The following is a 17,559-nucleotide window of genomic DNA, read 5'->3' on the forward strand; positions in this document are numbered from 1 at the left end:
GCAGTTTGAAACAAGCTTGTCATAAAGATATAAGTACAAAGGCATTAGATAACCATTATTTTTTCAGTCAGATTTACTATTTCTAAAAATATACTTATGAAGTATGTTTTATAAGCGTATCTTATAAAGGCAGAGGGAAAGGAAAAGATGAAACTGAGAGGAAACCTAGAAAGCTGAGCAACATATTGATCAGCATTGATTTACCTTCTTCATCAATCCATTTCATGGTGAAAAGCTGTTCGTTGTCAAAGGAGCACATGTCTCGAACTTCACTGCACAGTCCCTCAAATGAGATGGAAGGTTCAAAATATGTTATCATGATGTCCCTGAGCAAGAGAAAAATAAATTTGAGAAACTATACCGTAATATGTAGGACTTGATCATCACCTCTAACACTTTCCATATACCACTAATATAAAACCCATCCCTGCTGCAGAGCCCTACAAAAATATTAAAGTAAAATAAAACACATAAGTTCCCTTCCTATAGCGAAGTCAGGCTCCAAGTGATTTTTATTACCAACTACCTGGCATTTAATCCTCCAGGTATCTCTTTAAGAAAAATTAAGAGTTAAATGCCCAAATAACTATGAAGTAAGTTGCAGCAGATATTAACCACACACAGAAATGAGATCTATTATACCAGTGGAAACTGAAGAATGAAATGCTGCAAAAATTTTGAAGGACGTTATTAACATACTGCTGGTTTTGCTTGCTCTTTAACAGTTATTTCGTTATTAGATATCAAAATTTTTTAAGAACTATACATCTTCTCCAACTAAATTTTGATTGTGTAGATGTTACGAAAAGTTAATGAAAAATATTAAACAGTGGATTAGGGGGGATGTTCCAAATACTGAAAGCACCTTTAAAAAAAAAAAAAAAAGAAAAAAAAAAGAGAGACCCATGATACTTCACTGCAATGCCGGGGAAGGCTGACAGAGAGGCATATACTCAGAATTAAAATTTACTACTTTACTGTTATGCAGAATGGGTATTTTGTTATAATTAAGATTAAAAGTTAGTTAACCTGGTGTTTTAAATATGTTAACATAAAATTCTGACCCATTGTCTTGGTATTTGCTGGGCCTTAAAGGGGAACAGGTGACTCAGGGTTGCATTCCTTTAAACAAAGGATTTCAGAGATACAGTTCAGAGGAAGGTGGAAGGCTGTTTACAACGCTACTCTTCAAACATCTCGTATAAGCCCAATGTTTGAGCTATGAGACTAATCTTCCCATAAAAACCTCAGCTAGCTGGGATTTGTTTCAGCTGGTGCCAGCCACCAGCAGTATTTGGTGGGGGAAAAAAAATAACTGAAGCAACAGACTAAGTTTATATCTGGTCAAAATTCACATCAACATACCTACCAGACTGAAGCGTACCATGCACCAAGTTAAACATCTTTAAATCATCTTGTGCATGGGCAGAGTGGTATCAAGAAGGTGACTTAACATACTGTGGTCACTGAACCTGAACCACTTCCAGGAGTGGCAGAGAACATGCGCGATAAACATGCTTGCCTGAGGCTCCTGGAAGTTCAGCAGCATGAATAAAATGAAGTAGCAATTTCTAAGCACTCTAGAAGAACAGCTAGCCTAATTCTGGATTTATGAGCATGATCAGAGTTAGTTTAGTTACGGGAAAGACTCCAGTAAACGGTTAGTATAGTGAAACGACATCTCTTCAATAATCTGAAAAAAGCAGTCAAAAAGCTGCTACATTATTTGGTTGAGGAATTGCTCCTCTTCTTTCCACACGAGGCAAAATGCAAGACAAAACAATATTTGGACCCCAGTATTTAGACACAGAACAGTACTTTGGGGCAAATGGGGCTTCGTTTGAAACACCTGATTGCACCCATCTGACAGGGCAAACTGCATTTTCTCTGATACAAAGGTCTCCCTTCGCATCGTCTCTCAAAATGCACAAACTGTGAACCCAATGCCAGTACTTGGCTCTACAAACTGAGGCAGATTTAACAGTGCATTACTGTTACAGAGACGCAGGCATCAACCAAAGAGAAACCCAGGAGGCTGTATTGGGAGGCAAAGTCTCAACCTGTATTTCCTGTTTTTCAGGGAAGGAAATAAGGCACTGCTTACTTAGCAACTTCACTGATGTAGTGCTAAAGTTTACCATCCCTTCATTTATTCACATTTTAGTGCAGATGTATTCAGTCTGGAATATTTTCTTAAACAAAAAGTTAAGTTCTGAAGGGCACTGAGAAGTCAGAGTTAAGTATTTCAACTATTGCAGTTTATTTTGTGATTGAACTAGGCAGTAATGGAACAGGGTATGTTAAAAGAAGTGGTGACTACATGACTACTATTGTCAGACAAGCAAAAAGAGTTAGGTGACCGACCATAATGTCAAGAGACTGTAATCACTGATGCTCTAGCAAAAATTGAAGATTTAAAAAAAAAAAAAAAAAACAAAAAACAAAATTAGCAAAATCTGTTCAGCAGGTTTTCAAATTTGATGATTCAAGTCCACTTAAAATAGATTTATCTGTACTACAGTAAACAGAAAAAGTCACTATGTCAACACGTACTGAACAGCCCAGGAATCCCTCCGTATCTACAAAGTAAAAGCTGGTACCAATTGAAAAAAAACTTCTTCCTACTTGTTGCTACCTTTAAGTAGCAAAATAGTTGCCCTTCAAATAAAAGGAGAGTTTAATTATTTTAGAATTTAAGCAAGTTCTCTATATTACTACTCTAATATCTCCAACAAGACATGCATCAGACAGTTATTAAATACATTTGGAAGATCTTAGCATCTCTGTTATAACAAACACTAATCAGTCTTTCAGAGAGCCCTAGCTAATAGCAATATATATATATAAAAAAGTGTATTAAGTACGAACAAGGTTCCACAAGCAACATCAGCACACTTTTCCTAGAGATGTGAAGCCAGCTTTACGTAACACAGAAACTGAAAGATTACAGGTCTTCCTACCAGCTTTATTTTGCCATTTTAACTATACTGATGATACTGATATTTTCCACTGAGACAGGTCTCACTTCCAGAGTGGTTCTGTTACCACACCTTTGCATTACGTGGTGTTTTTCACATTTCTTGCACCTAACACCACATTGATGTCTTCATTAGGAAAAAGCTGTATTCACTCAAGCTAAGACATAAAGCTAAACTCTACTGAGAAGAAATTTGGCACTTTAAACAAAAATTAGTAGGCCAAGTTAAAGAACAAAGGAAAGTTAATGTCAACCATAGCCTGCCGCCTTGCATGAAAAAATACAAAATGCCTTCTTTCACTAAGACGTGGGAAAAAAATTCTTGACAATAGCCCTTTCCTTCTGATGAAGATAAGCTTATGCACTGCTTTTAATAAGCATGTTTGTTATAAAGCTATTCTAAGGCATATCATCCTTATTTGTCTCCTCATGACACACATGGGAAATAAGAAGAAAATCTGATTCAAGCACACCCTTTGCACCACCACATCTGGATGTGTCAATTAACTCTTACTATGGTACCACCAGGTTTTTTAGAGTTTTAGTACTATTATAATAGGTCTTAATCAGGGTCCTTGCGTAGGAAACATACAAATAAACAAGACAGTACTTGTCCTGAAGTACTTTCAGCTAAAATGCTGTTGTATCTTCCATAATTATTAATAAAGGACCATTTTATTCATACTAATAAAAGGCCTGCCTGAATCAATACCCTGCAAATGTAAGAATCAGTAAAAGATGAATCATAGGAAGACTGAGAAAATGCAAATGGTAAATCTAAACACAAACACTAGAGAACAGATTTTAAATTAGAAGACCATGAACCTCATCACTATCTTCCCCACCTTTCCTGAGATCAAACAGCTTTTCTCATGCTTTTTCTTTTACAGATCAAGTCATAACATCCTTTAACAAAAAAAACCCAGAACGAACCAACAAACCCACCCACAACCAACCAACCAAAACAAACAAACAAACAAACAAAAACCCCAATGCCAACAGTTAAATGCAATTCAATATCCATACCTCATTTTTCACTTCTGAGCTTAAACTTCTGTGAGAGAACAATCCACTGTGCGAACAGAGACTACGGCTTTGGATTTTTCCACCTGCAGCCTAATGTAGCTATCACATATTACGTATGTGGAAATATACAGATACATAATCACGTATTATCTACATATGCATATATTTATCACACACCTAGGTCAGTCATTAAGGCTTTTGGTAATGTCTAATTATAGCTCACTGAAATTAACCCGTACAAGACTCGTGGAGAATTCTGCTGTTTGAGTATCATTTCAGTACCATAAGGTGTAGGCATTGCCATTCAGAACCATTTAAAGCATCTCTTTCCCCAGTAGAAGTATGAGGTCTCAAACTGCCTGCTCCCACAATCTGTTCTTCTGGAAAATTAAATCACTGTTGAAACAGCAAGAAGGGGTGAAAATATGTTCATAGGCTTAAAACAAAGCTTTCTTAAGCTGAACACTCTCCTATGCAGAGCTTGATCCTCAACAAACAACAAAAGACATTGAGCTGAAGAACTGATCAGAAAGTGCCCAAGATGAAGAATAATATAATGAAAGGATGTGAGAACTCAAAAATTCTTAAGAAATTAATTTCTTGGAAATATTTATGGAGGTACATGTTGATTTTACAATTAAACTTCCCCCCCCCCCTTTTCTCACTGACAGAAACATATTAAAAGTAAGAAAAGAAACAAGTTTAACATGTATCATGAGAGGACTGTCAGGAGTATTCTTCATTTGAATCAAATCAAACCGAAGGTGGGCAAACCATTGGTAACCTATGCCTTCAACTATATTAAAAGTCTAACCTACATCACAGCCTATACAGTTAAAACAGTGCAAAATCTATGTCAGGCACCGAAAGAATGCAAGCGAGCAGTTCTAATCGTGACAGAAAAATGGTTCTTCAAGTTTGTTGTTTGTTTTTGTTTCTTTTTTAAAATCAACAACATTAATTCTACAGGATTCCTAGAGCACAAGCAGTTTATTATTCCTACCTGTTCTCTACTGCTACAATGCAATCCTCCCCCACATTTATTAATGATATAATAGCTTCTTGTACTGAACTGACAAAAAGCATCTACAACAAATGAGATAAGACAAAAGGTAAACTTTTAATAATATCAGAAAGCTGAAATGGTTGTAATTACAGATGCTGTTCAGTGCCATACATTTGAAGCTGCTATACTTCATTACACCAAATGTTTGCATACATTTTGTTGATAAAGTAACAAGAGTAAATTCCGAAGAACTCACATAGGAACCTCTGTTACACACACTGCACAGATTACAGCAACTCTTTAAAACAGGTAAGACTATTTTCAGCATTTTAAACAACCAGCCTTATGAGAAAGATAAGCATGGCTTACCTGAGAGAAAGAAATACCTGGATAAACTCAACCTAACGCCCTAATTCCCAAGTCTGCGGGAATTCCCATCCCCTTACTCTCGTGATCTCTGTTCATCTTAGGAAAATTTTCCTTCCTGGTTTTACATATTCCATGAATTTAAGACAAAGAATTACCACTGCACGGTTGAATGAAACAAAGACCCTTCAAAGTGTTCTTCGTGGAAGTCTTTGTCTTGGCTGAGAAAAGCAATTAGGCTCTTGGCCAGAGTAAGGGATGTTTTCGGGATTCAGGTTCGGCTCTTTGCTCTTGGTCGGTAAGTGCAGCAGCGCTTCGAGCCCCAGGCGACTATCCTGCCTATCAGATTCCCAACTGTTTCAACAACGAATCTGTGCTTCTGAGTTGCTGGTTTGTTTTTTTTTTTCTCTAACCAGAAACACCTTCTGGAAGTTGAAAAGACCTTCCCAGCATGACTTTCATGATAACTTCGACAACCCACTTAAATGCTTCTATTAAAATGAAATTAAGAGAGATTAACTTTTCCTGATTAACACTATTTCCCATTAAATCCTCTATTCAGCTTTAATCTTGAGACAGTTTATTTGATGAAAGGGGAAAATGCTGCCTTTGATATCAGCATTTAGATCCCCGGTCTCCAACTCCTTTCAGTGTAAGTGCAGGTAAAGTGTTTTGCTTCGATACCCACTTCTTGACAGTGCTAGTCTGAGAAGTGGGCATGAGACCTTCTGCTGTAGGAAAGTGGACAGAATAATTTGTTTAGATCTTGAAACAAATCATCACTAAGGCATTCAGCTTGTTAGTTTGTTGGTATTCACAATGGTTAACCAACACCCTACGTGACTCAGTGTCATTATTAAAAGTAAACTGATAATTGCATTAAGAGATAAAAAGCCAATAGATGAGACTCAAAAGAAACATTCCAGTGTCTGTGAAATTATTACCTAATACTTAAAGTGTCATGAGCTAGCATTCCTGTACCATGTAGCAGTTTTCTTCCTCACTCCCACAACCCTGAGCGGCTTTCTCTCTGTTCTTGCACCACAGCCTCCCTGTCTTAAAGCAAGAATTCATGTGATTGCGTGTGGAAATGATCAAGATTAAAACTGACCCAGCAGAAGAAAAATAAATGGGTTTAACCCAGAACAGTTCCTACTTTAGTTCACTGCCTGACCAAATGAACACTTCTGCCAGCTGATAGCCAGGGGCATCTCCAAGTCCTTAAGAAATGGTGGATTAAAGAGACTGTAAAACAAAGAGCTTAGAATTTCACATACTGTTACCGTGACAGTGTTTCACACGGCCTTTGAAGCCACAGATTGTGCCAGTCTCTACAGTAATTCTATAGACTTCTGGCAAGAAAAGCCCCAAAGCAGACACAAGCCAGAAGTCAAACACAGTAGCAAATACCAAATGCTCAGCAAGGTTTCTATACCTGTCCTTAAAATTATAAAGCTAGAGATACCACATAGTAAATACTGTAAACATCATAAATCTTTTCTTCTACTTAATACAGATAACTAGAAGGAAGCTGTCGAGAGTATCATGTGTTCACTCTTAATCCAAAAATGCAACCTACATTTTTTTCTGTTTAGATCATCTTCTCTTAAGCTTAATGGCCCAGTGAACCACTGTCAACCTTTGCACTCAAACTTTTAAAAGTTAGGACCTGTAACTGTTACTATTTAATAGGGGGTCATGAACCCAAAGCAGAACACTTCTGCCTTATGTGTTATTGTCGGAGGGCCATTGAATTAGACCAGAAACATTCAGATATTCATTGTGCAGACCTCTAGTGTATTTTTTTTTCCCAGCAGAAGCGTAGCTGACAGTAGATGTGTCTTAGTTACCATCCGCAGACTCCCTCCTCAGAAGTCACTCAGGCCCTGGGAAACAGCCTAAAAACTGATGAAGCAGGTTTTCATCCAAACACCCTCCTCCTTTAGACCTGAATACCACTTAGCATGCAGAGACCAGGACCAAAGCTGGACCCTGAACATTTTTTTTTTTTAAATACGAATTTTACCATGTGTCCTGCAGTAAAGTGTTATGAAGGAACGTGCATCATTACTGACGGCAGGTAAACAACCGGGGCCTCGGGGTGCGTGGGAAGCAGGGTGAGCAGGGCAGGGGAGGCCCCTCAGGTACATCCGTGTTTACCGGCAAGGCCACACGGCAGGAGGACGGGGATCCGCCGGCGCTCAGCCCCTGCGGGCACCGCTCCCCCCACCCAGCCCCCCGGTGTTTGGGGTTTTTTTTCCCCCCCTTCTTCTTTTCTCCTACAAGTAAGTGGATACCACGGCTTGAGACGTTAACGTTACAGTGGCTGCACCGAAAACCCGGCGTTTAAAATGCGGCAGCCTAAGAACCACCACTGACAGAAACCCGCGGGCTCTAAGCCCCCGGAGAAGAGCCTCCTTCAGACTCCCGCGGCACCGGGCAGGGCCGGGCCGGGCAGCGCGGCGCCGGCCCCACCGCCCCTCGGCCGGGCCCGGCCGCTCCGCTCCGCTCCGCTCCACCCCGGGCTGCCTCAAACCTCTCCTCACGCCGGCCGCCGCCTCTCCGCCTGCCCGTGCCCCAGGCTCCCTCCCGCGCCTCGGCGCCCGCACTCACCCCTTGTAGTAGGCTTTCACCCGGACCTGGTGGGCGCTGTCCCCGCCGAGGCCGCCCCCTCCGCCGCCCGGAGCCGACATGGTGCTGTTGCCGCTGCTATCCCGCTGCGTCGGCATCCCCCCCCCGCTCCTCCTCCGGCGGCGGCGGCGGGCGAGCGGGAGGCGGCGGGGGTCGCGCAGCCGCTGCCGCCGCCTCAAGCGCGCCGCGCCGCCGTCCCTCGAGCGCGCCGCGGCCCCGCCCCCTCCTCACGGCGCCAGCCCGGGGCGGGTTGGGACCACGGGGGACGGGGAGGGGACAGCACCGGGAAGGGGCAGGGGGAGAGCGCGGAGCCGTGCGGGACGGCGCAGAAGGGGAGCACGGATCCCCCCCCGGCAGGAAGGCGGAGCCGCTCCGGGAGCGGCCGGTCGGCAGCTCCGCCGCTCGGGGAAGGCGGGCGCCACGCCTCGCGTGTCCTCCTCCCCCCCCCCCCCCCCGCGCTACGTGGGCTCTCCCCGCGGGGCTCCTGCGGAGCGGAACGCTCCACGCCGTAAGCGGAAGGGGGGAGGCAGCCGCGCTCCCCGTCGCGAAGCCGCCGGAGCGGCTCGCCTCAGGTCAGGCGGGCCAGAAGCCGCCCCGATGGCTCCTCTTCCCTTCCCCGCGCTCTCCCCGCTGCTTGGTATGGCCCGCCGCGGGGCACGCTGGGATCGCTTGGGCGGCAGCGCGGCCCTGGCGCCGGCCCGGCGGGGAGAGAGCGCCGGGAGTGAGAGCAGGCCGGCAGCGGGCGGCCCGCCGGCGCCTCGCGTACCGGGCAGCTGCCGTGGCTGGGCCGGGTCCGCCGAACTGCTTCTGGGGACTCCCAGGTGCCTGGGCTCTTTCGGCAGCGGCTCCTGCTGCAGGGCCTCACCACAGCCGGAGCTGCGCTCAGGGAAGGGGCGCGAAGGAGGAAAAATCGTCATTTTGCTTAGGTACAAACAGGACCGTCCTCCTTTTAAGGCTGAAAGAGCCAGAAGCGCCTGCGGGGGTACTCCGCGGAGAGCAGCTGCTCCGCCTGTGAGCAGCGGGAGCGCAGCCTGTGGACCAGGCTCTCTACCTGGGCTGTTACGTAGAACCGAACCCATCGCCACGGCTCTGCTCCTCCGCCATCGGTTTCATACCACGACTCCTCCACTAGTTTTGTCCGAAAATTCAGGATCTTGACACAAAACCGCTGCAAAAGTAGCATGCTGGCCTTCAGCAGCCGGCGTGGAGTGGACGGGCAACTGGAGCTGTTCAGAAGCAATGGCAACGCATTTCTTAGAACTGTCGACTAAAATACTTTCTGTAAGAATTCTAAAGAGTCCCTGCAATGCGCACTGCCTGCGAGACAGTATATACAGCTCAGGTGAAGCTTCAATTGCCATATATCAAATGGCTAAGATATTTTTTTAAGAAAGAAACAGGAAGGATGCTTAACTAAAGGGGGGTGAATGGGGATGGTTAATAAAAGGTATTTTATTAAAACTGTTAATCGTAAGCCACCTTATCACTGCAACTAGTATTTCCCTCCTGCTTTGCCTATTTAACAATACATCAACAGCTGCTTGGATAACATGTACTTGTATTGCCCAACACCTCCCGAAAAGACGGATGTTTCTGGCAAACCTAAGAAATAGGGAACCTTTGTTTTCTTCTATTACAGTAAAAGCAATTCCTTTTTCCCACTGCCCCCCTCCACGCTCCAATCAGCATCACGTCTGGATGTCTGCATTAGAGCAGTGTGGAGTCCAGCTTTTCATGTTCAGTTACAGGCTGCTACATGAGATCGCCACTTCCAAATCCACACACCCTGCTCCTTCTCGTATTGGTGATAAAATAAATTAAGGCGCCCTATTTGCTGTTTACCTTAGGCGTGGTTACAAAGTACAGACTTTTTTTCATGCTACCTGACCTTCCTGCAGTGGTTGGTTGTTTTTTCCCTCAGAAGAAAGTTATTTGCTCCACCCAGCTTCCACATAGTATTACATCCTTTCTGCACATCAGGAAGCATGCTACTGTATCTTAACTCACCCATATCTTGCACCAGGACTTCCAACGTTTTCTATTTCCTACTGGATCTCCAAGTGTATCTCAGCACAAGTCTTCATTTTCTCTACACCTCCTTCTTTTTTTTAACCTATGAAAATTCCTATTTTCTCTTACCGAATCATCATGTCAGCTTTCATAGAAACCAGGCATCCTCAGACCTGGTAAACTGTCACTACTTGTCACAGGCAGTCCATCCGCGGTCAGTGTTACTGCTTCACCCTTCAACGGTTTAAGCTCATCTACAACGCCTTGGATGGTGTTTGAGTTTCATTAAGATGCTTGCTGAGACTCTTTTCTTTGCAAAGTATTTATCTATCCTAACTAGCTGCTAGACAACTGGCAATTTATTTTCCCCCTTCACGTCCAATTATCACTTGGTCAAACTGTTATGTAAGGAAACAGCAACCTAACTGCAGAAAGAAGTACCGCTGAGCTACATTTTACTATTTGTTCCTATTGCTCTTTCTCAAGTTCTTAACCAAGGTCATTTTCATTCACACCACTGGTTCTCTATCAAATATTTAAAGTGTCATGAACCAGCACTCCTGTCCAACGTAGCAGTTTTCTTCCCAACTCTCACTGCGCTGAGCCGCTTTCTTTCTGAATCATTGGGAACACAAGCAACTTTGAAAATACTAGTATACCTGAAGGCTACGTAATAATGTTACATAATTCTAAGATACAGAAGATATTTCTTCCTCACAGGAAGACATTTCATGAAGAGGAGAGGGCAAGGTGCTGAGTTTGTCAAGGTGTCCCATGTAAGATCTGAATTAGGCCTACGTGCTATAGTGGCTACTTGTCTTTGTGGAAGTTGAGCTTTGCTCATCTATGCCAGGTAATATGCAGCAGCTGCTAATTTCAGACAGGAATTACTGGCATAATTCAGCTCTGATCGATTATGGTTAATTGAGAGGGAGAGGTGGTCTTTCCCATAGCAGGGAAAGGCTCAGAGCCAACATTTTGTAGGAAGGAACTGAAAGCTCAGTTAAGGGGGCTAAAAGACTCTTCTGTTTCATAGTCCTCAGAAAAGTTAAAAATTCACCACCAGTGTCCTGGTTGGAGCTACCGAGGTCCTTCAGCAGCCAGTGTGGAAAAGCACTACAAGCAGATACTTCCCTGACCTTAACCTCCCAACAGCACACGCATCACGTCCTTCATTTTCCTACTGTAGCCAAAGCATGAGTTAAGCTTCCTTGCCACACATCCCAGCAACATATCGCTCAACTCCACCGCTCCCGCTGGAAAATTAAAGTAGCCGTCGCGGCTACCGTGCTCAGCTAAACACGCAGCACCGCACACCGCTGCGGGCCCTGAGGGAGACCAGGCCCCTCATCCCCGCCGGGCGGCTAGCTCCCCACCGCAACCTTCCTGCGTTAACGTGATGCCGCTCGCTACCTTCACCGCGATCCGACAGCCGCCCGGGAGGCTCCGCGGGGAACCCCCGGGGCCGGCTTAGCCGACAAACCCGGACCCCACCGCGGTACCTCACGGACGACGACGCCGCGCTCCAACCACAACATGGCGGCGGGGGCCGTCACGTGCCCGGCGCCGGCGGGCGCCCACCGCGCCTGCGCGGCGCCTCCCCCTGAGGGAGGCGAGAAGATGGCGGAAGCGGAGTAGAGCGGCTTGTCCGAGGCGAGTCTCCCGGCGGGACGCGCGGAGGAGGAGGAGGAGGAGGAGAAGGGGGGGAGCGGCAGCGGCAGGCCCCGGCCAGGCCGCGGCGGGGCGGGGCGCGTAGGCGGGGACCCGCGCCCTGACAGCGGGCCGGCCCGGCTCGGGGAGCGAGTGCCTCCCCTCCCGCCCACCTTTCCTGCCTCCCCGGCGGCGGCTGGCGCCTGTGGGGCCGCCGGAGGCGGTGGCGGGGCGGGGGGCGGCGGGCGCTGGGCCGAAACGTGGCTGCCGGTTGTGGCGGCGGCTGGGCTGGGCGAGGCCGCGGCCCGGTGCTGAGGGGGCGGCGGGTCAGCCCGCCGGGCCCGGCCTGCGGCGGGGAGCGCCGGCCGCGGCCGCCGAGGGGCCCTGCGGCTGCCTGCCGAGCAGCCCCCGCGGCTCCTGGGTCGCTCCGTGTCGGTTGGCGGGCAAGTTAGTACCGCATGGCGTGGTTTGTATTTCCACAGAGCATAGTTTTAAATTTGCCTTTTTTGTTTTGTTTTTTTTTTGTTTAACAAGAATACAGAACCCTAAGGTTTGGGCAAGGTTGGCCTGTGCTGTAGTTGGAGAGAAGGGAGAGAGAGAGGATTTGTCTCGGAGCCTTCGGTCACGTACAGAAATGCCCGTAGGGGTTAGACTTGGAGGAAATTTTCATGTGTTTTCAGTAGTTTGTACCCTTGGAGTTGTAAGGAGAGGTCATGAATGGAAAGAATGAGAATAAACCATATATGTAAAAAAAAAAAACCCCAAAACAACAAACCAACCTCAAACTATTTTCAAATACCAGTTACGATTGCAGATTGTCAGCAGTGTTCGTTATTACCGTGACATTTACCAAAAGTCAGACTTTCTAAGTAGTGACACTTGTATCCCTTGTGAAGGTAGTTTAATGTTATTGGTATAGAATAGCAGGTATTTCTTTAGGTATTTCTTTACTTTAGGTATTTCTTTACTTTAGGTATTTCTTTACTTTAGGTATTTGCTTTGACCAAAAAATAAAGAGAACAAAACTTCTGAACGTTTACATTATGGACGGTGTAATTTGAAATTACATGGTGTCTCATGCTGTTACTGCTTGAATAAATACTTACTTTCAGTATAGTTTTCTGTTGTGCTTTGTGTTTTGGGCTTGCTTAAATGTGTGGTGGTTGTTTAAAGTCAGAGTTTAGTACGTTTTCTAAAACTTTGCATTACAGAGGTTCTTTTGAGTTAAAGTTGCTCACAGGCAACATCGTTGTAAGGTCTTCATACATTAAAATTAATTTTACTATGAGGTAGGAGTTTTGCCTTTTTGATATTGTTGAGTACTCAATGAACAATTTCAGAAGATTATTTTCAATTGTATGTGGGATTTTTTTTTAACTAGAAGCTGTCTCTGCATATGCAGCGTTGTAAAGTAAATGAAAGCAACGCTGCAAAGGCAGTCTGATTTTAAGTCGCTAATGGGTTTTATGCTTTCTGTCATAAAATACCCATCTGCTGAATTGCAATGGATTCTTGGTTTCCTTGCTAAAAACAACCACTTCTAAGGTATTTCCTCTTCTCCCTTAAACATCCCACTTCTCACTTAGAGAGGAGAGTTTTCTAACAAGTGTGATCTGTTGAAACACTTTACTAATCCCTCAGCCAAAAGAGGACACGCCATTTCCGCATGTTCATGCTGTGATGTGTGGTGTTTGTGTTGCGGTAGGACTGCGGGGTGGCAAGTAAGCATCTCATGCTGGCTCTAAATGAGGTGCTAGAGGAGGACTGGAGATACACCTCAGCTTCAGGCCATGCGGAACAAAAGTTTAGGGGCTCTTTCCTGTTTTGGTTGTACATGCATTGTGGCAACAACTTGGGCAATGACAAAATTATTTTTGAAAATGAGACACTTTCAGCTAAAGGATTAACAGTTCTCATGGGCTGAACTGATGAATAGCTTGTAGAGGGGGATACGTTGCACATCTCACTAATAATACGTCTAAAATGTGGCTGAGAACGAAGGAAATTAAACATCTGATGTTGTTTTCCTAGGCTAATTTAACCAGTTGCATAACTCTGCTAAAACTAGCTAGACAAGTTGTAGGTGTAAATATTTTGATATGCTTTTTTTATGTTGTCCTCTGGAGGAGACAGGACTTTTTTTCAAGGTACTTTTCATTAGCATTATGTGAAATTAACGTAAAGTGGTTTTAGAAGTGATGCTGGTTTTATTGTAATTGAAGTGGTTAACCGTGTATGTTAACTTGTGCTCTAATGTAGGTAGGCAAATGGCATCAATAAAGCACAACAGATCTGAATTTTTAACAACAAGGCCGTATTTTTTCTTCAGTTCTAATAGTAGGGGTCTCTGCTTTTAAAGTGTGCTGTATTGCCATGAATTTTCTTTGATGGCAAAACATAGACAAGTATACAATAGAATGATAGGCATGAGGTCCTTAGGTGACCACGTATATCTGTTAGTTATTCAAAATACTGAGGAGCTACAGCATTGTGTGCAGTTCTCTACTTGCAAAGTAGTCATGTTTTGAGAGGGGAAGGTAGCAGCCTGGCAGCATTGCATTCTGCTTTCAGCTGTGAGAGCTGAAACTCCTAATTATGTTTGTGTTTGATGCAGCATCCGATGGGCAGTGTGTTAAGCACTTGGCGATGCTGCTTTTTTCCTAGTACATTGCAGCGCTCTCGACAATTATTTTTCTGAGCCCTTCTTTACTGTAAGAAGGAAACACATATTCTCCCCACCCTTTTTTAACATCCTTTTAAAAGCAATAAACAGCAACTATGCTGTTTCCTGTTAATCATAATACCAATACTGAAAAAGAAACTAAAGTAAACGCCCCTCATATATTGAGGCATGTGATTGATTTCAGTTTTAAAGACGACATTTTGGGAGAGATTGTACTCTGCAGTAGAGGGAAGTCTCCTAAGGCTCGGGGAGAATCATCAGAGATGCTTAAATAGGTAGTTTCTTCCTTGGATCTTGCTGTATTTTGTGAGGTATTGCTGTAAAAAGTAAAAGCATTTTTCTCTACATCCTTTCCATCTCTTTCCAAATAGAGCATGCCACCAGTGATTTTTGGCAAGAACGTGTTTTACTCCATGTACAGAATGGTCATCCAGCAGTTTCAGTGCTATGCTGTGGGGAAGAGGGATGCGGCAGTAGTCCTGTGTAGCTTGCTGGAACTCTTGCATGTATTCCTAAATCGGTCACCTATTGCTACTCTTGATGGATCTTAGAAGATTGTAACCACATCTCTCAACAAATTCCATCAAGTAATAGCAAATACTACAAACTTATCCATTTGAAAATTGTCCATTATTCTATCTCAGTGACGCTTAGATTTTTTTTTTTTTTTTTCCTTTAAATTCAGTGTGTACTGGCCTTCTGTTTGTGAACCACTTTTATTTCAATTCTGCCAGGCCGGACGAACACTGCACAACTATGGAGAATGAACCAAACACAACAACATGTTCCGCATCTACAACTACTATCACTACCACCTCCACTGCCCGGACACAGCTACCACAGATATCCGTCTATAGCGGCTCTGACAGGCATGCCGTCCAGGTACTGGGCTATGAGATATTCTTTCCTGTCCTGTACGGTGCTTTCAAATACAGGCATTGCACAATACTTTTACACAAGATTAACTTTCCATTCTTAATCGTTGTCTTATTTCTCAGTATCTGATTTACTGGTTTTCAGAAGATGTTTTTTACTGATGGGTATCAGACCACTTAAGAATAGTGCAGGGTATGGGCCTGCCTCCCAAATAAGGGAGGGGGAAATGCTATGCTAGAAAGTTTGGTTTTTTCACCATTCCCTAAGGGTATGGATTATTAACATAAGACTTTACACCAAATAAAGCTGTATGACCAACATTGACTACAGGGATCCAGAGGTATCTGTGTGTGTTTAACTGCTGCTTTGGATCCAGCCCCCTCTTGCTGTTCTTTAAATTAGGTCTCCTCAAACTCTGTACGGTCCATTCTGTTGGGTTTGGTAATCGAGTCTCACACACTATCCTGATCTTTCAAAAAGCTGAACATTATGTAGGACTTGTTGACAAGAACCTAAGAGGCTTGGATGTTGTGTTATGAATGATGCTGTATTGTCAGCTGATTGTCAGGCTTGTCTTGAAAACATGAATGTATTTCTGTTGGCTATATTCTGTGACTTGGCTGAGAACAATGATGGAGCGAGTTCAGTATTATGTAATTGGTGTGAAAGCATTTATTTGGTTTTATTTCCTTGTAAAGGTAAACTTCAGCATCATGTCAGCATGGTGTGTACTTTGTAATTGTAATTAACTACCTACTGATTCATCACAGGTTATTCAGCAGGCCTTGCATCGTCCTCCTAGCTCAGCTGCTCAGTACCTCCAGCAGATGTATGCAGCCCAACAGCAGCATCTAATGCTGCAGACTGCTGCTTTGCAGCAGCAGCACTTAAGCAGTACCCAATTTCAGAGTCTGGCAACTGTACCACAGGTGAGAGCGAAGATTGCTGAAAAAGAATGGTGCACTACTTTCTAGAGTAGGACTACAATTCTAGAGCGTTGTCAAACATAATAACAGCTTAAGTGCCTGAGCTTAATGCCTCACAATAATTCACTGTTATATTTTAATGACTTTGTTATTTTAAATTGTACCTTCCTCCAAACTATTTGGAGGATTTTGTCCAGTGTTACAGATGCTCCCGTAGGCGACCATTCCATGCTTTATTGCATGCATTATAATGCATCATGTAAATCATCAAATAGTAATAAAATAAATATTAAAAATAGACTACTTCAATCTTCATCCCATGATTTTCACTAAAAGTTGATGGGGAAAGCAATGAATAGCAGTGTATCTTAGTGAAATCAAATAAAAATAATGAACATCTGGTATCTTAGTGTGTTTTGCCACACATCTGGCTGCATTATAAGTAATGGCAAAATTCAATTTTAACTCTGAGTGGAAATATAAGTAGTAAATGACATCTCATTTCTGAAGCACAGCTTTTAACATTAGTGCACAATGGAGGAGACCCATTTTGAAAACTCAAGCAGTGGAAAGGTTTCCTTTGACCTCAGTCAACCTTGGATTGAGAATACTATCTTGCAGAGATAGGTGGTTGTTAATGATTTTACACATGGAAATGCTAAAACGGAGTTAAAGACTTCAGGGATATAGCTATTTGTTGTCAGAACTGGGACTGACTCTTCTATGCTCCTGGCTTTTTCTTCTATACCTTTTCCATTAGATCACTGTAATATATTGATTTGTCGTATTTTTTTCTGTGACAGATTTGTGTGTGCATATACAGTTACTGAGACAGACAAGCTCAGATTGGTAAAGGCTAGAAAGTTTTGGTATAGAGTCTGTTAATATGGAAATCTGAATCACTGTCCCTGTATTTATCTGAAGGGCTGGAGTGGTGTACTGTTACAGACACTAGATGTGCATACATAAATAATTTTAGAATATGAGGGTGTTCTTTACAGCATTTATAAAGTTTGTTTTATTTTTAGAGGATTCTAATCATAATAAAAATTATGATGTGAGTTTTAATAATGACAGTTTTTAATGATGTCACATTTTAAGTTCTGAGCACCATAGGTAGTGAGCTGATCAGTTAACTCCATCATTAACAGTTTGATAGACTTTACCTCTGATGGTTTTTGTTCAAGTCTTGATCTGCAAGACTCTGAGTGCCTGAAATTGGGTAGGAATTCAAGGCATTTAGCACATTGCAGATGGCATTCCTTAGTGCAGAGTGCACTTTGCTGAAAACTAATTCCACTGAGTAAAGCATTTTTACTGTTAACTCAGAGAAGAGGTAACGGTAGAGAGGGATGTTTCTGATGTTCATATTATTGCATAAACCATCACTTAAACACTTTTTGATTTC

General features: G+C 43.6%; 2 protein-coding genes across 13 annotated transcripts in view; one reads left to right on the forward strand and one right to left on the reverse strand.

The window, feature by feature from the left end:
• PRKCI (protein kinase C iota) overlaps positions 1 to 11,604 on the reverse strand; it is a 33,406-nt gene extending 21,802 nt beyond the window's left edge. The window contains exons 1-2 of one of the 3 annotated variants that reach the window (XM_052804353.1): positions 11,519 to 11,604; positions 205 to 326 (exon numbers count right to left, since the gene is read on the reverse strand). In XM_052804353.1, the coding sequence (XP_052660313.1) occupies positions 205 to 319 (115 nt within the window). In that variant the 5' untranslated portion in view covers positions 320 to 326; positions 11,519 to 11,604. Of the gene's footprint in view, positions 1 to 204; positions 327 to 7,988; positions 8,163 to 11,518 lie in introns of those variants that run through there. The other 2 variants (XM_052804352.1, XM_052804355.1) reach the window with 2 other exon arrangements.
• The window catches only part of PHC3 (polyhomeotic homolog 3), a 39,808-nt gene continuing 33,848 nt past the window's right edge, over positions 11,600 to 17,559 (forward strand). For 5 of the 10 annotated variants that reach the window (XR_008237604.1, XR_008237605.1, XR_008237606.1 and 2 more), the window contains exons 1-3: positions 11,601 to 11,669; positions 15,084 to 15,231; positions 15,996 to 16,154. Coding sequence is in view for 6 of the 10 variants with exons in the window: in XM_052804345.1 (XP_052660305.1) it covers positions 15,106 to 15,231; positions 15,996 to 16,154 (285 nt within the window). In the remaining 4 variants the exon portion in view is untranslated. Of the gene's footprint in view, positions 11,670 to 11,944; positions 12,114 to 15,083; positions 15,232 to 15,995; positions 16,155 to 17,559 lie in introns of those variants that run through there. The other 5 variants (XM_052804348.1, XM_052804349.1, XM_052804350.1 and 2 more) reach the window with 3 other exon arrangements.

The sequence above is a fragment of the Harpia harpyja genome, chromosome 12, assembly GCF_026419915.1.
Source record: "Harpia harpyja isolate bHarHar1 chromosome 12, bHarHar1 primary haplotype, whole genome shotgun sequence".
Taxonomy (NCBI): domain Eukaryota; kingdom Metazoa; phylum Chordata; class Aves; order Accipitriformes; family Accipitridae; genus Harpia; species Harpia harpyja.